The sequence below is a fragment of the Oncorhynchus mykiss genome, chromosome 1 (genome assembly GCF_057628025.1).
Source record: "Oncorhynchus mykiss isolate SJ-2025 chromosome 1, ASM5762802v1, whole genome shotgun sequence".
Taxonomy (NCBI): domain Eukaryota; kingdom Metazoa; phylum Chordata; class Actinopteri; order Salmoniformes; family Salmonidae; genus Oncorhynchus; species Oncorhynchus mykiss.
In genome coordinates this window covers 87286141-87309576 of record NC_143022.1, presented here as the reverse complement: position 1 = coordinate 87309576, position 23436 = coordinate 87286141, and the positions used below count along the sequence as shown (strand labels likewise).

The 23436-nt window shown below is 42.5% G+C and overlaps 1 protein-coding gene across 4 annotated transcripts; it reads left to right on the top strand.

The window, feature by feature from the left end:
• Positions 1-9826: 9826 nt before the first annotated feature.
• On the top strand, positions 9827-23396 carry LOC110530947 (sideroflexin-1). 4 transcript variants are annotated; one of them, XR_016497713.1, is made up of 12 exons: positions 9827-9906; positions 14173-14359; positions 15173-15343; positions 16626-16724; positions 17877-17952; positions 18057-18142; positions 18356-18483; positions 18787-18836; positions 19223-19272; positions 19501-19548; positions 19697-23049; positions 23097-23396. XR_016497713.1 is itself a non-coding variant. In XM_090243059.1 (11 exons), exons 2-11 carry the CDS (start codon positions 14196-14198, stop codon positions 19791-19793), a joined length of 969 nt encoding a protein of 322 aa, XP_090099185.1. In that variant the 5' UTR covers positions 9827-9906; positions 14173-14195; the 3' UTR covers positions 19794-23396. The 4 variants fall into 4 exon arrangements, 2 of the variants coding, with proteins under 2 accessions (XP_090099185.1, XP_021469917.1); XR_002474617.3 differs by having other exon boundaries at positions 9905-10703; XM_090243059.1 differs by having other exon boundaries at positions 19697-23396.
• The last annotated feature ends 40 nt before the right edge of the window (positions 23397-23436 follow it).

The following is a 23436-nucleotide window of genomic DNA, read 5'->3' as shown; positions in this document are numbered from 1 at the left end:
GTAGGTTTATGACAGTCATAAATACCTCTCCCCCTTTTTCCTCTCTCTACCCTACTGATGTGACATTTGAAAATCCTTTCATTAACATAGAGATTCTGGGAACATCAGAAGGTGGGGGGAAATGAACCACATTCTGGGAATCCGAACAATTGAACATATGCGGTGGTACTTAATGAATATGATGTCAGTTCGGTTGTCATCTGAGACATGTCAGAATGGTTCAGATAATAACTACAGAAAGAAGCCAACCTCAGCGTGAGCTTTGGTTGCAAATGGTATGAACTTTGAACTCTTATTCACTACAGAAGTGAACGCGGGCTAGGAAAGAACAGACAGAGTATCCCGTCTGCCACACAAAGAAGTTACTACAATGCATCCAATTTACCAGCAGAGACATTCTTCAAAGGACGAAGGACTCTGTTGGGCAACACAGCCTTCCATCTACCACCAACCTACCGAAGCGCAGCTCAGAGTAAATATTTATTGCATTTTCCTTTTCCAAATGGGCGGTAATTTAGAATGGATAAGATTCTGTATTTACAATAGAGTAGCTGCCTACGGCCCAATAGAGACATTGCTTCTCCCTTTGTTCTTCAGTCTTCCTGCTCTTTCATTCAAAACCCAACCCCCCTTTTCTTTGTGTAACCAGCTGTCATATCTATTCCGTCCGCTAGGGACGTTTTCCTTTATGACATCATTTGTAATCAAGGTATGATTAATTCTGTGTATATGTAATTCTGTGTGATCAGTTAGGTATTTAGTAAATAAATAATTAAACCCAATTTTTGTATTGCTGATTCAACTTGTTAGCCAGAGTTCATGAAGATAACCAAGAATTTACAACTTTCAGATGAGACTGAAATAAGGTGACGATCAATATTGACTGCTGTTGATGGAAAATATTACTAGTTCATTCGGAAGATAACTGCTCTATAAATATTATTTCGTGGTGACCCGACTTTCTAGTTAATTACATTTACATGATTAGCTCAATCACTTAATATTAATTACAGAGAAAGGATTTTATAGAATAGCATGTCATATCACTTAATCCGGGATAGCCAAAGACACTAAACACTTCATGAATGGAACTCCAAAGATGTGCAGGTGAGGGTCAACAGCTTTCAGAGGGAGTAGAGAGCCTTAATGAGACAAGGCAGCTTTTCACAGCCGAAGAGTCATTCCACTGCTCTGCATGACAGCAATCTCTACTGCAGGCCACACTGCCTTCTCCCACCTGGACAAGAGGACCACCTATGTCAGAATGCTGTTCATTGAAAAGCTCAGAGTTCAACACCATAGTGCCCTCCAAGCTCATCTCTAAGCTAAGGACCCTGGGACTGAACACCTCCCTCTGCAACTGGATCCTGGACCAAGGGTAGGCAACAACACATCCGCCACACTGACCATCAACACAGGGGCCCATCGGGTGCAGGCTTAGTCCCATCTTGTACTCCCTGTTCACCCATGACTGTGTGGTAGTGCACAACTCCAATATCATCATTACGTTTGCTGATGACACAACGGTGGTATGCCTGATCACCGATGCCAATGAGACGGCCAACAGGGAGGAGGTCAGAGACCTGGCAGTGCGGTGCCAGGGCAATAACCTCTTCCTCAATGTCAACAAGATAAAGGAGCTGGTTGTGGACTACAAGAAATGGAGGGCCGAGCTCGCCACCTTCCACATCAACAGGGCTCTTGTAGAGCAGGTCGAGAGATTCAAGTTCCTCGGTGTCCACATCACTAAAGAACTGTCATGGTCCACACATATCTACAGTTGTGAAAAGGGCACAACACCTCTTCCCCCTCAGGAGGCTGAAAAGATTTGGCATGGGTCCTCAGAGCCTCAAAAAGTTATACAGCTGCACAATTGAGAACATCTTTACTGGCTGTATAACTGCTTGGTATTGAAGGGCTTTGCATTAAACCGCAAGGCGCTAAGGGGATAGAGCTCCCTGCCATCTATGACCTCTATACCAGGCAGTGTCAGAGGAAGGCCCTAAAAATTGTCTCCAGCCACCCAAGTCATAGACTGTTCTCTCTGCTACCGCACAGCAAGCAGTACCATGTCTGGAACCAACAAGAACCTGAACCTGAATACTGCTAAATAGTTAACCAAATAGCTACCCAGACTATCTGCGTTGATCCTTTTTGCACAAACTTTGATTAATCACATAAGCTGCTGCTACTGTTTTTCTATCCTTACGTGATGACTAACAAGTCATTTAAATTTGATTTGTAACTTTCGGGTCTTTGTTAGAAATGCCTTGCTTGTGTATGTAGCTTTGCCAGATTGAGGTTTACAGAGAAAAATGACAAAAATAATTGTATGTGTGTGTTATTTCAAAGCATATGTGGTAAACTGTGGGGTGTTGGGTTGAGCATGCAGAGATCAACACAGAGACAAGGAGGTTTTAGTCCACAAAAACAACTTTACTAGGACAGAAAATAAACATAACAAAGACCATCACGTAGGTTTCACTCGGTCCTTCTTCTCTGCTTTTGCTCTGTGTCGGTTTCTCCCCGTTCTCCTTTTATTTGGCCTCCATGGCTGGTTGGCACTTTCCCCTAATTACCTCCACCTTGAGCTATCCGGGTCGGGGTGCCAAGCTCACGTATTCCCAGCAGAGGGAGCCAACGTCTCATCAGGTCCCTCCCCTCTATTACCATCCCCCGGGGTAGGCCTACTGGGATACCACACATAGTTAATTTGGCTCCATGCTCATGCTGGCCAATAAAAGTGGATGAAACTCATTCTTCACTACACGGTTAAAGACTGGTCATCCCTCATCCAGTCACATTCTCTGTTCTCTCCAGTAATCATTACTAGACAACACTCTAATATTGATGTGTTGTAGACAGATGGTTACATTCTCTGGTGTATTGAGAGATCTGCCTCAGTCCTCAGACTAACATAAATAAAGTGTGATTCATGGGGTGCATCTCAATAGTCTGAAGTGTCTTTCTTGGTCTCCTTTCCCTTATCTGTGAAAACTGCAATTGAGTGAAATCAAATACGTGTAACTTCAGGTATCCCCACCATATTGTTTTCACCTATTCTTTCTTTTCAGTTCAGTGCAGATGATGGAGAGGAAGCGGGTGAAAACAGTAAAGTGTTGTTGTTTTTGTTTATTTCTTAGTGAGAGGGAGGACCAGTGGGGTCGTGTGCAGATCAACAGACTACAGCTCAGGGGATCTCCCTAAAGCTCCGAGGGCATATCTCGTTATCCAGAGGCACCCACAGCCAGAGGCACTAAACTGAACTCTGAGTAAACTCTAGTGTGGTGAAGGGAATAGCCGCTCTGGGTTAGGATTAGATATAGAAATTAATTAATGTATCAAAAAACAGGAGGGAGGGATGCATTTCCCATTTCTGATACTTTGAAATCTGTAGCTTTGTGGCCTCTGTTTTCTTATGCCTATGGATACCTTACAGATCAGAGGCTGTGGACTTTAATTTCCAGCTGGTTTCTGTTGCAACCAGCCTTCCGTGAGGTTTTGTTATGTTGGGTGACAAAACTGCACATTTTAGAGTGGCCTTTTATTGTCCCCAGCACAAGGTGCACCTTTGTTATGATCATGCTGATTAATCAGCTTCTTGATATGCCACACCTGTCAGGATTATCTTGGCAAAGGAGAAATGCTCACTAACAGGGACGTAAACACATTTGTAAACAAAACTTGAGATAAATAAGCATTTTGTGTGTATGGAAAACTTATGGGATCTTTTATTTCAGCTCATGAAACATGGGACCAACATTTTACATGTTGCGTTTATATTTTCATTCAGTATGCATAACACGAATCACATTTCTCACATTAGTCTTGGTAGTTGGTACAGACAGACATCTGGCTGAACTCAGTCTCAGCTTATCCCACTGGCTTTAACTACAGTACAGAGGGACAGAGGATCAATTCAACTACATGAATCATCAGGAACAATCATATAAATCCCATAAATGGCTCAGTATTCTCAGATCCCAGTAACCTAAATACACCCACAGTATATCCCAAATGGCACCCTATTCCCTATATAGTGCACTACTTTTGACCAGAGCCCTATGAACCCTGGTCAAAAGTGCACTGAGTAGGGAATATGATGCCATTTGGGACTCAGACCCATCCAGTCACCCATCTGCCGTAACAAGCCGTGACCCAGACTGCTGCTCTGTATCTGGGCACACAGCACTACTCTGGGGCTATTTCCAGACCCACTCATATTAAGCAAAAAGCAGAGGATAAGATATGGGGACTGTAATGAACACAGCAGAGGATTTAGTTGAAGTGATGTGGCCGGCGCGTTACTTTAAACGTGTGTTATGTTTGGGGCAAATCCAATACAACACATTACTGAGTACCACTCTCCATATTTTAAAGCATAGTGGTGGCTGCATCGTGTTATGGGTCTGCTTGTAATCGTTAAGGAATGCAGAGGTTTTCAGGATAAAAAAGAAAAGGAATGGAGCTAAGCACAGGCAAAATCCTAGAGGAAAACCTGGTTCAGTCTGCTTCCCACCAAACATTGGGAGATTAATTCACATTTTAGCAGAACAATAACCTAAAAAACAACACTGGAGTTGCTTCAAATAACGTCAAATCAAATCCAATTGTATTGGTCAAATACACATGGTTAGCACATGTTAATGCGAGTGTAGCGAAATGCTTGTGCTTCTAGTTCCGACAATGCAGTAATATCTAAGTAATCTAACAATTTCACAACAACTACCTTATACACACAAGTGTAAAGGAATGAATAAGAATATGTACATATAAATATATGGATGAGCGATGGTCGTGTCGCATATGCAAGAAGAGCAAAGAGCAGATGGTATAGAATAGAGTATATACATATGAGATGAGTAATGTAGGGTAAGTAAACATGAAATAAAGTGGCATTGATTAAAGTGACTAGTCCCATTTTTTTATTATTAAAGTGGCTGGAGTTGAGTCAGTGTGTTGGCAGCAGCCACTCAATGTTAGTGGTGGCTGTTTAACAGTCTGATGGCCTTGAGATAGAAGCTGTTTTTCAGTCTCTCGGTCCCTGCTTTGATGCACCTGTACTGACCTCACCTTCTGGATGATAGCGGGGTGAACAGGCAGTGGCTCGGGTGGATGTTGTCCTTGATGATCTTTTTGGCCTTCCTGTGACATCGGGTGGTGTAGGTGTCCTGGAGGGCAGGTAGTTCGCTCCCGGTGATGCGTTGTGCAGACCTCACTACCCTCTGGATAGCCTTACGGTTGTGGGTGGAGCAGTTGCCGTACTAGGCGTGATTCACCCCAACAGGATGCTCTCGATTGTGCATCTGTAAAAGTTTGTGAGTGTTTTCGGTGATAAGCCGCATTTCTTCAGGCTCCTGAGGTTGAAGAGGCGCTGCTGCGCCTTCTTCATCACGCTGTCTGTGTGGGTGGACCATTTCAGTTTGTCCGTGATGTGTATGTCGAGGAACTTAAAACTTTCCAGCTTCTCCACTACTGTCCCGTCGATGTGGATAGGGGGCTGCTCCCTCTGCTGTTGCCTGAAGTCCACGATCATCTCCTTTGTTTTGTTGACATTGAGTGTGAGGTTATTTTCCTGACACCACACTCCGAGGGCCCTCACCTCCTCCCTGTAGGCTGTCTCGTCGTTGTTGGTAATCAAGCCTACCACTGTAGTGTCGTCTGCAAACTTGATGATTGAATTGGAGGCGTGCATGGCCATGCAGTCGTGGGTGAACAGGGCTGAGAACGCACCCTTGTGGGGCCCCAATGTTGAGGATCAGCGGGGTGGAGATGTTTCCTACCCTCACCACCTGGGGGCAGCCCGTCAGAAAGTCCAGACCAGGGCGGGGTCTCGAGCTTAATGACGAGTTTGAAGGGTACTATGGTATTAAATGCTGAGCTTTAATTGATGAACAGAATTCTTACATAGATATTCCTCTTGTCCAGATGGGTTAGGGCAGTGTGATAGCGATTGCATGGTCTGTGGACCTATTGGGGAGGTATGCAAATTGGAGTGGGTCTAGGGTGTCAGGTAGGGTGGAGTTGATATGATCTTTGACTAGTCTCTCAAAGCACTTCATGATGACGGAAGTGAGTGCTACGGGGCGATAGTCATTTAGTTCAGTTACCTTAGCTTTCTTGGGAAAGGGAACAATGGTGGCCCTCTTGAAGCATGTGGGAACAGCAGACTGGGATAGGGATTGATTGAATATCTCGGTAAACACACCAGCCAGCTGGTCTGCGCATGATCTGAGGACGCCGTCTGGGCAGGCAGCCTTGCGAGGGTTAACACGTTTAAATGTTTTACTCGCGTTGGCCGCGGTGAGAGCCTGCAGGTTTTGGTAGTGGGCCGTGTCAGTGGCACTGTATTGTTCTCAAAGCAAAGCAAATAAGTTGTTTAATTTGTCTGGGAGCAAGACGTCGGTGTCCGCGACGGGTCTGGTTTTCCTTTTGTAATCCGTGATTGTCTGTATACTCTGCCACATACGTCTCGTGTCTGAGCCGTTGAATTGAGACTTTACTTTGTATCTGTACTGATGCTTAGCTTGTTTGATTCCCTCACGGAGGGAATAGCTACACTGTAGTCGGTCATGTTTTCGGTCGCCTTGCCATGATTAAAAGCAGTGGTTTGCACTTTCAGTTTTGCACGAATGCTGCCATCAATCCACAGTTTCTGGTTGGGGAAGGTTTTAGTCACCGTGGGTACAACATCACCGATACACTTGGTAATAAACTCGCACACTGAATCAGCATATACATCAATGTTGTTGTCTGAGGCTATCCGGAACATATCCCAGTCCACGTGATCGAAGCAATCTTGAAGTGTGGAATCCGATTTGTCAGACCAGCGTTGAATAGACCTGAGCACGGGCGTTTACGGTTTTAGTTTCTGACCAAGAAGTCAGTGGCCGAGTTACAGTTTTGACTTAAATCTGTTTGAAAATCTATAGCAAGACCCGAAAATGGTTGTCTAGCAATGATAAACAGCCAATTTGACAGAGCTTGAAGAATTTTGAAAATAATAGGAAAATGTTGCACAATCCAGGTGTGGAAAGCTCTTAAAGACTTACCCAGAAAGACTCACAGCTGTAATCGCTGCCAAAGGTGAATCTAACATGTATTGACTCATGGGGTTTATCTAATGAAGATATATTAGTGTTTAATTTATAAAATAGAGGAGTTTGTGTAGATCGTTGACAAAAAAAAAAGACAATTCAATACATTTTTATCCCACTTTGTAGCACAACAAAATCTGGAAAAAGTTAATGTGTCAGTCGTGTGTATCGGTGGCAGGGAAGTCAGGCGCAGGAGTGTAAAACGAGTGTAATGGAGTCCTTTTAATATATGTCCACAAAACATGCTCCAAACACTAAATGTACATACATAATAAACATGGGTACGAGGACCCGTCGCGCACCTGTACAAACATAAACAACACTGACATAAAACAATCTCTGACAAAGACATGAGGGGAAACCGTTCAAATGTTTGGGGTCACTTAGAAATTTCCTTTTTTTTTTTTTTTTAAGCATGTTTTTTGTCCATTAAAATAACATCAAATCGATCAGAAATACACAGTGTAGACATTGTTAATGTTGTAAATGACTATTGTAACTGGAAACGTCTGATTTTTTTATGGAATATCTACATAGGCATACAGAGGCCCATTATCAGCAACCATCACTCCTGTGTTCCAATGGCACGTTCTGTTAGCTAATCCAAGTTTATACATTTAAAAAGATAATTGATCATTAGAAAACCCTTTTGCAATTATGATAACACAGCTGAAAACTGTAGTTCTGATTAAAGAAGCAATAAAACTGGCCTTCTTTAGATTAGTTGAGTATTTGGAACGTCAGCATTTGTAGGTTCGATTACAGGCTCAAAATGGCCAGAAACAAAGACCTTTCTTCTGAAACTCGTCAATCTATTCTTGTTCTGAGAAATGAAGGCTATTCCATGCGAGAAATTGCCAAGAAACTGAAGATCTCGTACAAGGCTGTGTACTACTCCTTTCACAGAACAGCGCAAACTGGCTCTAACCAGAAAAGAAAGATGAGTGGGAGGCCCCGGTGCACAACTGAGCAAGGGAAACGTACATTAGTGTGTCTAGTTTGAGAAACAGATGCCCCACAAGTCCTCAACTGGCAGCTTCATTAGTAGTACCCACAAAACACCAGTCTCAACATCAGCGTGAAGAGGTGACTCCGGGATGCTGGCATTCTAGGCAAGGACATTTCTAAGTGACCTCAAACTTTGGAACGGTAGTGCATATTTTATGGAAAAGAGATCTTGTATGTTTCTGGACAATGCACCATGCTGCCTTGTTGACAACATCACCAAACGGTGCAGATTACTGTTCCATTTGGGAAGAGTGCTCCTCCCTCACCGCTTTGCCCGTTCATGTTACAGGCCATAGACCGGTGCCCCACTGCTCAGCATAATCAACTCCGCCCACAGAGATACACAGCACGCCCATCTGCCCTACCATTGGACACCTGTGGATGGCTTAGGACACATTAGCACCATCTCATTTGCTCTGGACAGTGACAATTGTCTTGGGAGGTATAAGAATACTACTTAACTACTCCCATACTATAGCTCAATCAATCAATCAAATTTATTTTATATAGCCCTTCGTACATCAGCTGATATCTCAAAGTGCTGTACAGAAACCCAGCCTAAAACCCCAAACAGCAAGCAATGCAGGTGAAGAAGCACGGTGGCTAGGAAAAACTCCCTAGAAAGGCCAAAACCTAGGAAGAAACCTAGAGAGGAACCAGGCTATGTGGGGTGGCCAGTCCTCTTCTGGCTGTGCCGGGTGGAGATTATAACAAAACATGGTCAAGATGTTCAAATGTTCATAAATGACCAGCATGGTCGAATAATAATAAGGCAGAATAGTTGAAACTGGAGCAGCAGCACAGTCAGGTGGACTGGGGACAGCAAGGAGTCATCATGTCAGGTAGTCCTGGGGCATGGTCCTAGGGCTCAGGTCCTCCGAGAGAGAGAAAGAGAGAAGGAGAGAATTAGAGAACGCACACTTAGATTCACACAGGACACCGAATAGGACAGGAGAAGTACTCCAGATATAACAAACTGACCCTAGCCCCCCGACACATAAACTACTGCAGCATAAATACTGGAGGCTGAGACAGGAGGGGTCAGGAGACACTGTGGCCCACTCCGAGGACACCCCCGGACAGGGCCAAACAGGAAGGATATAATATAATATATATATAGCTAGTGTCTTAACTACTCCCATACTATAGCTAGTGTCTTAACTACTCCCATACTATAGCTAGTGTCTTAACTACTCCCATACTATAGCTAGTGTCTTAACTACTCCCATACTATAGCTAGTGTCTTAACTACTCCCATACTATAGCTAGTGTCTTAACTACTCCCATACTATAGCTTGTGTCTATCCCTCTGTAATTACATTACATGGTTCACAAAGTAGGCAAAGGGCAGAGCGCCAAAGTTGGGAAATTTAGGAGCACAATTACAAATATTTGAGGTATTAAAGCTAGTACTTATTGTAATTGACAAGAATACATGGCTAGTGTTCCTGGGTGACAGTGAGAGATGTTATGCTACAATCTTCTGTCTGAGTAATGCCATATCATGGTAGTAGTATAAAATCCCTGATAATGAAGGAAATGTAGGCCAGTAGTCTACTGTAGTTTATAAACTCAGTTATGACTGAAAATATCTTCAGTTTATTATTAAATATAGATTGTCAGTGAATCAATCATTAATCATATGATGAATCATATGTTGCTGCATACACACACACACACACACACATTGTGATGCAAAACATACTTCTTATACTTCCCTCTCTCAAGACTTTGCTCAGTTCAAACTGTTTCTCAAATGGTGGGTGGGAAAGAACCTCTGGTGAGTCACGGGATCACTGTGGTGAGTCACACAGTTAGTTTCCACTGGGATGTGCATGCATAGTTGGGCTCTGGTGGGATTGGAAAACACTGTTTTGTTCACCTTCAGTTGAGGGACACAGGAACATTTGAAGGCTTGAGGAAGGTCTTGCACCAAAATGTAGCAACGTTGATAGACTGAGAAATAGAAAAACATTATTTAAAATATGTATTTATGTCCGGGGAAAAAAACGATGTATCTCTTATATAATCTTGATTTATCCAGGTCAATCTTATTGAAATACATATATTTTACTATTTTAGAAGTTTGTTTTTGAAAGTTTTTAGCTGGGCAGATACAATAAACCAATCATTTTACGTTTGCAACCAACGCCCAGTGATTCTAGCCAACTTCCCATCGCTATGGAACAAATTACAAACATGCTGTAGTTCTACACCGCCCTTTTCCGGTTGTCACTAGCTAGTAATCACAGCCACAAAGTCAAAATGGGCTATATCATAAACATTCATGAAAACAAACATTTGCTTTTTGGTCTTAATTTAATGCTAGGGCTATGCATACGGTTAGCTAAGTTGTAAAGTTTAAGGTTAAGGTTTAAGATTTTAAGAAGATCAATTGTAGAAATAGGCGGGGTTTAGTCATAGTTATGACTTTGTGGTTGTGGTAACAAAGGACGAACCCGTCTTTTCGCCTCAGCTTTCAAGGTAGAGAGACTGGCACCGTGTACATCAAGCAATTCGGTGATATCACTGAGAGGTCACAGTTTTACAGCTCTCTGCAATTATATAGTGAACACAGCTGGTGGACATTGAACCAAGGTATGTATGTTTTGGTGCTTTTGTTGGCAGGGTTTGTGCATTTAGTAAATGTATAGCTAGCGCGAGCTAACACGAAGATGCTCACGTTCGGTCGTTTCCTCCTTTTTTACAACGTGGTGACGTACTAGCTATAGGTTAGCCATATAACTAGCTAACTAAAAAGTTACCATGTTCGTTCACAATATAGTAATTCATACCAAGACCGTGTCTGTCAGACTCCCATTCTACTGCTTCAATATTTGACAAGCAAACTGAGAAAAGTAGCTGGTTAACTAAAAGTGAGCATGCTAACTTTAGCTAGCTAAGTAACGTTAGCTAGCTAGCTAATGTCAACTGCACTCACTAAATGTCACATCGCTGAATCAATGACTTGTCAATAGCGTGATGCAAAGTGCAGGTTGATTTCTAGTCACCTAACGTTATATTCAAGTAATATTAACAATTTGTACCTAGGCACAATTTCTGTTTTGGGCTTGTTTTCTCCTTTACTTTTCGTGAGTGTCACGCATTGAGCGATACTGCCTATAGTAATGCCAGAAATGTAGTGTGACGGCCCATCTGTCATCTTCTGCACCGGTCACGTACCTTATTGCTATACAGCTTGGGTTCATTAAGGTTCACTTTGTTGATTACAATAGCTAACATTACTTATTTTCCCACGTTGTCTTACTGCAATATGTTGACAAAGAGAAGGAAGATGTTACAATGTATTTGATGGTCAGCTTTGTTGTCCAGGTGGTTTAAGTACAGAATTTGTCAATTCATACCATGTCGCAATGACGTCTACACAAGTGGTTATTGTATAGACATAGCAATTGGTTTACTATCATGTGAAAACAACTGCAAATTATTTTGGATGTGTTTAGGCTTACACCTTGATTTGCATAACAAAATATAGGTCAATGCATATCCACTATCCTCTCCAGTGGCGATTTTTGCATGTAAATCTTAGTGGGGCAAAAAATAAATAATTGGGGATGGGATGCATGCCACAACACTAAACAATACAGTAATTGCACTATACCACTGCTACACCTGGCTATCAGCGGTGCCTTGTCTGGCAGCGAAGCACTTCATTCAGCCTCATTTACATGGCTGACTTAAACAAATGTGGATTCTTCTGACACTTGAGATGTACAAGCTAAGGCATAAGGGGAAGACAAGCGGATAAGAGGCAATCTGTAATTTTGATTAAGACATTAATGAGTGAGCTAGGACGGATGTAGTCAATATAACTATTTGTTCAGCACTTTTGAAATGTACAGCAACTGAATTCAGACCATCAAATTGTATTTGTCACATGCGCCAAATACAACAGTGAAATGCTTACTTACGAGCCCCTAACCAACAGTGCAGTTAAAAAAAGGATTAGAAATAAGAGAAGATAAAAGTAACAAGTAATTAAAGAGCAGCAGTAAAAATAACATATATATATATATATATATATATATATATATAAGGCAAATCCTTTAATCATGGGCCTTTCTTAGTGTTCTCCATGTACACTAAGTCAGAACCGTAGGATAAAGGGGGCATATATGCAGACAATTAAAGCTCTTACAATATTCAATTACATTTCTCAAAAACAGGTTATAGGCTACATGTGCACCACCAAGTTAGAACAGTAGGCTAAGATATGAGGGGGGAATGGACCAAATTATTAGGGTGAAGCACATGGCCTACTAACAGCTTACTACACAACATACTCTTAGTATTAGTTTCTTAGCTACAGTATACATGTCTCCCTGGCATATTACATAATTTATGCAGCAGCATACAATACATTTTTTGGACTTACCTTGTTGTGCTGTGCTCACTTGAACAGGAAGGTAGCACGGCTGTCCTTCGTGGGCAAATTTTGTCATCAAGGTCTGTCATTCTCTTGATTTATGGTTATTTTCAAGACAACTGGGAACAAAACAAAAAGGTTGAATCATGAGGTTGTAGCTCTAGAAAGATTCCCGATTTACAATTCCGAGTTGGATGAAAGTTCAAAATGTATTTTCCCAGCCACAGCTTGTTTTTCCCGAGATACCAGTTGTCTTGAACTCACTAAAGTCAGATTTGGCAGTTCCTGAATTAAGTTGTTTTGAGCGGGGCACAAATCATGCTTTATTGACAGCATGGCTAATATTGAATGTTTATCATTTTAAACTAGGTAAAGAGACCCTTAATCTTAGACTTGGGACCATACAGCCAGGCTAATGATTGCTTTGCAATGCTTGCTGTTAGCCACTGATTCCTTCCAAACCCCTCATTGTTGAATTTACAATTTCCGGCTTGTTGTGTAATGTTTGTGTCCAATTAGCACCGATACATTTTATCTATAATTTCTCTTCATATGACAAGGATTAAAGGATTTGCCAGTACATTGTTGACTTGATTCATGACAATGACTACTAGCTAAGATTTTGAAAACTACTGTAGATCTAGTGTGGTTTGATGTCATTTTATCTGTGGCCAATGACCTTGAGCATTCTTAGATTGGCACTTCTAATGTAACTCTATGGCAGCACCCAAGGGGCTTGAATTTTCTAGCTCTGCCTTTAGACTTGGCTGTGATGTAGTGTCCCCATGAGTGACCAAACACTTAGCCAATAACGGTGCTACGTATTTTCTGCTGGCTTGCCCTACGACCACAGAAAGCACTGAGCTAGGCTGCATTTTAGAGAAGGCACTGAGCTAACCTGCATTTTGGAGCTAGCTGCCTTACTCAAGAAAACAAAAAAAGAGACCGTGTTTGTGTGCGGCTTTCTTAACTCAATTATATATATTTTTTACATTGATTGCAAACTGATATGTGACATATAGTTTTTTGCTAAAATGACGTGTCACCGCTGATCCTCTCATTGCACATAGCCTAAACATGTTCCTTGATATGTTTCAGGCAGCTAGAAACCACATTAAATTGAAGTAGCGGTAATCATGTTTTGAGCCACAATGCAATGAACTTACTTTGGTAACCTTCAGCTTGAAAGAACTGTTTATCACCTCATTACCTAGGAAACCAAACATCATGATAACTCCAGTGGTTGGAAGCTAGACTTTTCATGCCTCAGTTTGTTTATTGTTGTACTGCCAGGCTCTGATATAGCTTTGGTCAGATGATTCATAGCCTAGATATGCATGTAAAAGACAGCCAGTAGGCCTATTCTCAAACTGGGTGCTGGACTGCTCGTCATTCAGGTTGAATTTGGGCGTAAAATGCTGGAAGAAGATTCAGGATTGCAATGTAATTCACTTCAATAATGCTGATGCAGTTTGGCGCAAGCTCCATAGTCAGAGAATTTGGTTAAGACCAGACTTTCTGTATTTAACAACACCGTTACCTTCCTACAATGACCAGTTGGCTCAAATAGAAACAGCCCTGATGATAGCCTCCTTGTCCTTTTTATTATGATTTGGGGAGGATATCCTCCCTATGTGCAGAGAATAATCACATTTCTAACTAACTTGTTTCTGTTGTCAGGTGGTCTCATAGTAAACTCAAGGATGTCTGGAGATCTGTCCCTGGACATTAACATCAAGGAGCCGCGATGGGACCAGAGCACATTCATGGGCCGCGCCCAGCACTTCTTTTTCGTCACCGACCCCAGGAACATCCTCAAGTCCTCTAAGACACTGGAGGACGCACGGGTCACTGTGGAGAACTACAGGTACGGAGGGGAGGGGGGAGGACACCTAGGGAAGGAGGAGGAGGGTGGTTGATCCCAGGAACATCCTAAAGTCCTCTGAGATGCTGGAGAACACACCGGCCTCTGTAGAGATCTACAGGTATTGAAAGGGGGTAGAGTGAGAGATTAATGGGATAAGAGGAATGTAGGGGTGGTAGTGGAGTTGACATTGGGTTATGTTAGAGGGGTGGTTTACTGTGGCCTAAAATGTGAATGGTAATTTGGAAGTTACCCTGGCCCCTGGGTAGGAATCAATTTCCATTAATGCATTTATGAATGAGCATGGACTCTCAACATTGTCTCTAGTCTAAACTGAGGAGTTCAAGGAGCTAGCTAGCAGTTACCTTAACCTGATATCTCTCTTGCCCCCCACTGTGTAATAAGAGAAACAAACAAACATCTTTAGACACAGGCCACTAATTAGGCTTGTAGGTTGGAACATCTGTCATACCGGTTTGTCTCTTACATCAGAGGTGAACTGAAAACACCTAAATAAATGTCTAAGATTGTCTTTGTTATAAAGAACTGCAGAAATATTTGCGGGATTTGTGTGTATTGTTAGGTATTACTACACTGTTGGCGCTAGAAACATAAGCATTTTGCTGCACCTGTGCTAACATCTGCAAAACATGTCCGATATACAATTTGATTTGTTAAAACATTGTAAGTAGGTGAAGCTTTAGCCTATATTTATTTTAGCCCGTGTTTCTGTAAATTAAACATTGCAATAAGTTGCCCCGATGCTAAGAATTGATGTGCCTCTACTCATTGTTTAGAGGATGTGCTTGTGTCCAGGTTAGGAGTGGTGAGGCCAGGTCTGACAGAAGATGAGCTGTGGAGAGCCAAGTACATCTATGACTCTGCCTTCCACCCTGACACCGGAGAGAAGATGGTGGTGGTGGGACGCATGTCTGCCCAGGTCCCCATGAACATGACCATCACCGGCTGTATGCTCACATTCTACAGGTACCACTGGGGTGGATGACTTTTCAATTCAATACATGTTAAATGCAATTTGTGTGTGGCATAAAACACCTACATTAAAAACACACAGAGCTTCGTACTGGAAGAGGAAGATCTGATGAGGTGAATGTTGCAGATTGAAATGTAGAGGCACATGTCAGATGCGGCAACTAACCGCACAGCAGGGATATTTCAACATTCTTCACGAGGACTAAATCTCCACCCACGCTGTGGCTGGTGCGCGCTGTTGCTGGCTGGCTTAACACATACACCATATGGGCCGCTCATGCTCTTCTCTCTTGCTTATTAGTAAGTTATGCCAGGACAAAAAGTGTGTAGAATAAATGCAGCATGTTAGAACTTGTCACCTAATGGCATAAACAACCTATGCAGTTGACTTTCCCAATCGGTGTAGTCTCTTCTCTTTCAACTGAAGACTGGGTTCGATGGCAGTGTTCTGTGTATTCGGGAAGCAGGTAGCATAGTGGCTAAGAGCGTTGGGCCAGTAATCGAAAGGTTGCTGTTTTAGAATCTCAAAGCCAACTATGTGAATAATCTGCTGGGCCCTTAAGCAAGGCACTTAACCCTAATTGCTCTGGATAAGAGCGTCTGCTACAATGTAAAACAAATGTTTTATTTTGTGGGCATCGAAAAGGAAGATTCCTAAGCTGTTTAATGAGGGTCAGGACACCGCTATTGGCCTTGCAGCGTGTGGATGCCTTGGATGGTTTTCATGTTCTCTCTGCATACCTTCCACTGTGCCTTTTACATTGCTGCTCAGAGGGCAAGACCAGAGTAGCACACTGCAGCTATTGTTGTGTGTCTGAAGAGTAAAGGGCATACAATCAGTCACACTGGGCTCCAGAGTGGCGCAGCGGTCTGAGGCACTGCATCTCAGTGCTAGAAGCTTCACTACAGACCCTGGTTCGAATTCAGGCTTTATCACAACCGCCCATGACTGGGTGTCCCATAGGGCAATTGGCCCAGCGTTGTCCAGGTTAGGGTTTGGCCTGGGGTAGGCCGTCATTCTAAATAAGAATTTGTTCTTAACTGACTTGCCTAGTTAAATTAAATAAAAACACAAAGTCATGTAAACTGTGCACAAACGTGGAAAGTGACATTTGTACCTTTTTACAAGTCATGATTTGCCTTTGTTTGAATGATTAATTCAAGCATTCTGTCTCTGAATTAAATATCTGAAATTATTAATGCTTGTTCACACACTTTGTCTCCCTTTCTATCCTTTCCCCACCCTTCTCTCCCTGGTTTTCATCATCTCCTCCAGGACGACTCCAGCGGTGGTGTTCTGGCAGTGGGTGAACCAGTCCTTCAACGCTGTGGTCAACTACACCAACCGCAGTGGAGACGCTGCCCTCACCACCAAGTAGGGACTGGGAACACTAATGCCACATACTAAACCAGCCCTGCTGTACCTGTACTAGGGTGCATCTCATAGCCTTAGCTAGCTTCCTCTCCTCACTTGCTTTCCTTCATCAGTACTGATCTGAAAGGACATGGCTAGGTGGGAGCAAATCCCCATAACACTTCCCCTATGTTGCTTTCACCTGTCTTCTATTTTCTTATCGGTGCAGACAAAGGAAAAGAGGCAAGGAGAGAAGACCATAGTAGACTATTGCGATGCACCCCTAGCTCTGTATGGAGGCCTGCAGAGGCTAGCCAGTGGAACCCCAGTCCACTACACTCCTCCCCTTACAGCGGTATTACACCCCACTGTTTAGTCCAGCATGCTCCTCCATTCCAACTGAACGGTTGTAGCTTTAGCCCTTCCTCCATGTCTGCAGCTGGTAGAGGAAGCAAGGCATTTGTGTATATCTTTCTGGTCTGGGACCATATGTTTCAGAGTAAGAGTGCTGATCTAGGATCATGTCACCCCCCCCCCCCCATGCATGTAATCTCATGCATCGTGATCTAAAAGGGAGAACTGATCGTAGATTAGCACTCCTACTCTTGAGGCTTTTGATACATACAGCTCCTGGTGGAGAGGCTGTACAAACCAGGGATGTATCTCAACAGTTTAAAGGGGCGTCCTCTTACGTCTGTACCAAATTGAAAACACATGACCGGTGAAAGGTTTACACTGTTGCTATCAGATGTCACCTGTCCAGTTCCTTCAAATCAGTGCAGATGAAGGGAAGGATACAAGGAAAGGATTCCACTTTAGACTATTGCGATGCACCCACTCTAACCAGGACACACGAGGAATAGGAGCCAGCAATGCTGGTGCTCCTCAGTTCATATGCAGATTGAAACTATCATGGAACGAGCATGTAGACTGGGGGGCCATTTCAATCATTATTGGTGCATCTTGTCTGCCTGGCTTGTCATGTTTCGGTGTTCAATGAATGTGGCTTTTGACTTGACCGCCTTAACTACATTCCGTATGTGTTGTGACCTGAGACCTCTGTATTTAGGATCATTCTGTCTGTGTATCAGATCGACTCTGGTAAATGGAACAGGAACCGTATTGAGGCTCAGTAAATTGAGGTGTAAATGTCTTTGTGTGATGTTCTCTCAGTCAGCTGGCTGCAGCGTACGTCAGTGCGACCACCGGAGCCGTAGTCACAGCCCTGGGACTCAAGTCTCTAGCCAAGGTACTGTCTCTGGATCATCTTAGTTCTAGTGGATTTGCGCATTTGCTTTGCTTTTTTTTTTTTGCGCTGTGAAAACTCTACATTGAAACAAACTCCCTCCCCAGCGCCTTCCAGCCGTCATGAGCCGGTTCGTCCCCTTCTTTGCTGTAGCTGCTGCCAACTGTATCAACATCCCCTTCATGAGGCAGAGGTGAGCTAGAGTTTAGACCACACCTCCTAACTAGGGACAAAGGTTTTCCTTAGCGCTGTCTTTTTGGTCAGCTCTGTGAGGGGTTAGGACTGAGTTGCTGTCAAACACTTTGTTTCAAATGTATTTGTAAAAATTAAAAGTTATACAAATTGATTAACATGACTATGACAGGTTTGGTTGAATTCCATCCTCTCCTTATGTCCCTCTCCTTAGGGAGTTGAAGTACGGCATCCCAGTGACCGATGAAAATGGAAACCGGTTAGGGGAGTCAGTCACCGCTGCCAAGTCGGGCATCATTCAGGTGGTGGTGTCCAGGATTGGCATGGCCGTGCCAGCTATGGGTAAGCACTGTGTTTCACACATGATGGATTGAACATTGTTTCGTTTTTTTTTATCTGGTGCGACACAATATTTCACAACGCAAAACAGTTTGGGAACCACTGGGTAAGGAGTTACCATGTAGTTTCAATCCAGATCAATTGGTCATGTGTAATTTGGTCTGAAACTCACTGTCCTCACACCAGTACTTCTGGGAAAGATGATTTAGCAAAGCCCCCTTAACTGTAGATGACGATCAGAATCAGCAACGTGTTGTGAAATAACAAATGTTGCTATTGAAAATACTCATTGTTTTCTGTCTACAGCTATCCCCCCTGTGATCATGAACGCCCTGGAGAAGAAAGCCTTTATGAAGGTAATGTTACAACAGCCATGGGCATGCTGGTTCTACAGTCAGTAGGGAGAGTGTGGCATGTAGCCACTGTTGCACTAGGTCTACCCTCTATTTGGAGTTCAAACCAATCTGGATGGTTCAGCCGTGTTAAACATGCAATGCAATTTTTGTTGGAAATCTGTGCTCTGTCTGTCTGATATCCAGTAAAACTCTAGCCTGGTCCCAGATCTGTTTGTGCTGTTTTGCCAATGACTGTATGAATAAGCCAGATGGCACAAACAGATCTGGACCACGCCTGTAAATCTCCACAATACTGTCAGTGTAATGTCTGTATACCGTTTGATTTTATGAAAAACTGCTTCTGGTTGGAGTCTCACTTTCTCTCTCTCACTGTGTTCTCTCCTCAGCGGTTCCCAGTCCTAAATGCTCCAGTACAGGTGGGACTGGTGGGTCTGTGGTAAGTATCTATCTATAGTTAATGTTACTGTAAACTGTTTGTTTGGTACACGTTTCATCCATGTTATCAGTTATAAATCCTCTCGCAATGGCATGCACTGTACGCAAACTAACTATAACATTTTAAATGGACTGGAGCTCTGAATACTGAACGTCGCCATTGCAAACCATGTGTATTGCACGGTTTACTTAAACTCTGGTTTGACAAAACCTCCCATCTCTCTTTCAGTCTGGTGTTTGCTACTCCTCTGTGCTGCGCCCTGTTCCCACAGAAGAGGTACGTTATGGCCATCTGGTACATACCTTAGATATAGACCGTGGACCTGCTTTTCCTACACAACTGTCTAATCAATCATTTTCTCTTTCTCCCTCCCTTTCACTCTCTCATCCCCTCTTTCTCTCTCTAACTCTCCCTCCCTATATAGTTCTATGACTGTGAGCAGCCTGGAGCCAGATCTGCAGGAGAGGATACGACAGAACAGTCCCCACACTACTACCGTCTTTTTCAACAAAGGCCTGTAGGACCACACACACACACCGACCAGCCCCCTCTGCTGGCTGAACCCTGCTAGTACAGCTCAGCGGGCAAAGAGAATATTATATTTATGCTTATTTTTGTATTTACCTGTTTGTTTACTATAATGTTTGTTAAAGGCTTTAGGATTTGATAATGGTGAGGGGTGTGTCTGAAAGGATTGAATAAGGGGGAGCCTACCTGTCAGGCTTTTGTCATCATTGTAGATGAAGGAAAGGAGACGAGGAAGCCACTTCAGAGTAATGAGATGCACCTGAGGTGAGAGTAGCGTGACAGCCAAACAGACTATGGTTTAATTTGGGTTTAGTCTGGTGTATTTATCCTTCCTGGGGTTGTGGATGTTTAGTTACTGGCTGCTGTGAATGTCACAGAATGACAAAATTTACTTCCATCACCACTAACTACATACATGTCACCTCTTGTATTTGACCCCAGAGTTTTTTTTGTTATTTTTTCCTCCCCAAAGTGTGTTTTGTTATTTATTGCCCTTGTGTTTGAGATCGTACCCTTTTGAGCTGTGTGCACTGAAACCCATTCATGACTTAAAATGAGAAAATAGTCAAATGTAATCTGCTAGAAATCCACTCCCTCAAATTGCCTTAACTGTAGTCTAGTACAGGTAGTGAAGGATAACAGTTGGTTTATGAGCACATTAGACTGACATGCTAATGAATTGCTTTTTGGGTCTACCAGGGTTTTGTTTTCTGTTGCAAAATGTTTTGCTCCAGTGAGTGTGCCCCAATGAACAGGACGAGCACAGTTTCTATCTCCCTTGGAAGTGTACTTGCACACACCCTGTCCCACCTCAATCGCTCTCAGCCTAGTGTACTTGCACACACCCTGTCCCACCTCAACCGCTCTCAGCCTAGTGCACTGGGAACCCTGTGTGTTTGTGTTATCAAGAAAACCTTTAGAGGTGCAATGACACTGCATGAGCATTCCTAAATTAGATTTCAGTAAGCACATCCCCAATAGCACTGATGACAATGATAAGGCAGAATAAAGGTTTCTATAGGACAGGATCAAAGGCTTAATGTTTAAGCCTCATCAAGGCCTCTCTTGATTTGGAAACACTATGGATGAATGTGGATCGTGTCTGTGCAGTTTCAACGGAACTCATGAATGATTGCTGGTGAAATTTGTGCCGTGTATCACTATTGCCATTGAAGGGGAATGTACTGTATTGTCTAAATGTTAAAGGAATTGTATCTATGTTTTGTCCTAACCACCCTGCCACAGGCCTCCTGTCAGTTTGTGACACTTATTGTCTCTTTAGTCATTTGTCTGTTACAGAGAAGAGTTAACTTGCAGTGGTGACCTAGATGTGTGGTGGGGCCAACTTCTGCAATAAGAGGCAAGGGCATAAATATGAATCCCAGTCTGTTAGCTTTAGATGAATTGTGTTGTGGTGATGTGTACCAAATATAGTTTTATTGTCATAAAACAAAGTTGTGAGAACCAGGGGTCTTAAACTACAGGCCCGCTGACCAAATGTGTCTCCCAAGCTGATTTAATGTGGCCTGTGGTTGTCTTTAGTAAATGCAGCCCATGGTCATGAAGGGATACAGTGAGATTCTGGCATTTTCCACTTGCCCAGATTCTGATTAACTCGTGGTATGTCTCTACATGCAGTGTGAAGGAAGTTAGATATTTCTGCGGGCCAAGGCTAACTAGTGTTAGCACAATGATTGGTAGTCTACATGTACGCTAGCATTGCTAGAATCTGTCAGTATCCCTTTAACCTTGTGTAAAAGGAAATCATTGATTAGATTGTAGGACAGTTGGAAGAAATGCTTGGATCTTTAATTCCTGTGTGGAAAATCTGGGCTTAGTTAGAGCATTCCTGATCAAACCTGGGCTATAATACAGTATATTAATGTTGTTGAATATCCAGCTAGATGTCAAGTGTAGTAATATGGTTGTTTAGTAGTCTAGACAATTTCATAGTACCGTATCAACTGAGTAAATTTGGTGGAAATATAGTATGTACAACGGGTATATTTTTGCGGGATTAAGATGACGTAACAGAGGATATATTTAACAAATAAATGGTGGTGAGGTATTAGATTTAACTTCAGGGTGCACTGTTCCATTTCTCCACCAGGTGGCAACATTTATTCAGCTAGAAGTTAGAACAACTATTACACATTTTCAGTGTGTTTGTGTCAGAGAGTGAATATAGTTGTCAAAACCACCATTCAATATTGTCCCGGCTGACTTTAATATGGCTTCGCCATGTTGGTCCCAGATCTGTTTGTGCGGTCTTGCCAGGCTATAGGTCACCTTTTCCTCAGTCAGTATTGCATGTCTACCAAACCACTCTAGTTGGTAGTTCCCTCTGAATGAAATCAGTGGATATTTATGCAATGAAGACATGAATCTCCTCCTCAGACTGATATGAAACTTTTGTTTTTTTTGTAATGTATCCACATAGCCTGGTCCCAGTTCTGTGGTCTTGTTTAGGGTGACTGGCCATAGGATTTGGATATCACAGATATGGAACCAGGCTGGGCTCCTCATACATTTTATTGCAAATGTATGTCTATAGACGATCAGATGCACTGCAGCACAGTGTTATGGCCATACAGTAAACACTATTACATTATACCATGGCTTTCAACTGTAAATACCAGGGTTGGAGTCAGTTCCTTCTCAATCGACTGAATTGAAATGGACTTAACCCCAATTCCAGTAGATACTGGTTCATCTGTACTGTACCTACGCACACATAGTAAATGGTTATTCCACTAGTCACAATATTTGTGTGTCCATAATTGAATAAAATACCATATTTCATGAGCAAGTTGGCACCATTGCGCATCTTGGAGTCTGGCCTGGAATTGGGTGCTGTGTAATAACCAATGTAAAGGGTGGGGGTACCACCTTTCTTTAAAAAAAAAAAAACATGTATTGGAAATGTTTGTACTGTTTCTATAATGTGTATGATATAAACCAAGTCACAATTTACTATGATCTTAAAGTTATCCAGCAGTAGCTAGCTTTATTTTATCATCGTCATTTAGTTGTTTTCTGATCCTTTTGGTGGGGAGGGCAAGGAAATGTGACTAGAACAAATGAACCTATAGCCCAGCCTTTTTATGTGCTGACAGAAACATGCAAGGCTTGGAATTGAAGAAGTAGAAAAAGCAGTGGTCTTTAGCGTTTGTCATCGGCTTCAGCTTTATATGACGATCCTCTATCAAGATATTTTCATGCAATAACTTTCATATGAAATATCTCTAGGTTAGTTTAGGCATGTCATTGTGTTTATATATATTAAATATCTCTAGGTTAGCTTAGGCATGTCATTGTGTTTATATATATTAAATATCTCTAGGTTAGCTTAGGCATGTCATTGAATTTGGTCTTGGCAGCACATTAAAGGCACAACACTGAAGACAATCTATGATGTCGCTACACTCCATGAATGTTTTCATGTTAATGTGTGTCCATGTCCAGTACCCATGTAGTTGTCAGTATTGGTGCTCACTACTTGTTTTTCCCCTCCATTTTGAGTTGGAATATGTTCTGTCACACCTGGACTATGTAAGACATTTACTAAGCTATAGAATAAAGTGATTGAAATGTGAGTTTTCTTTCTCAGGCCACAGACCTACTGTACTGTTCAGG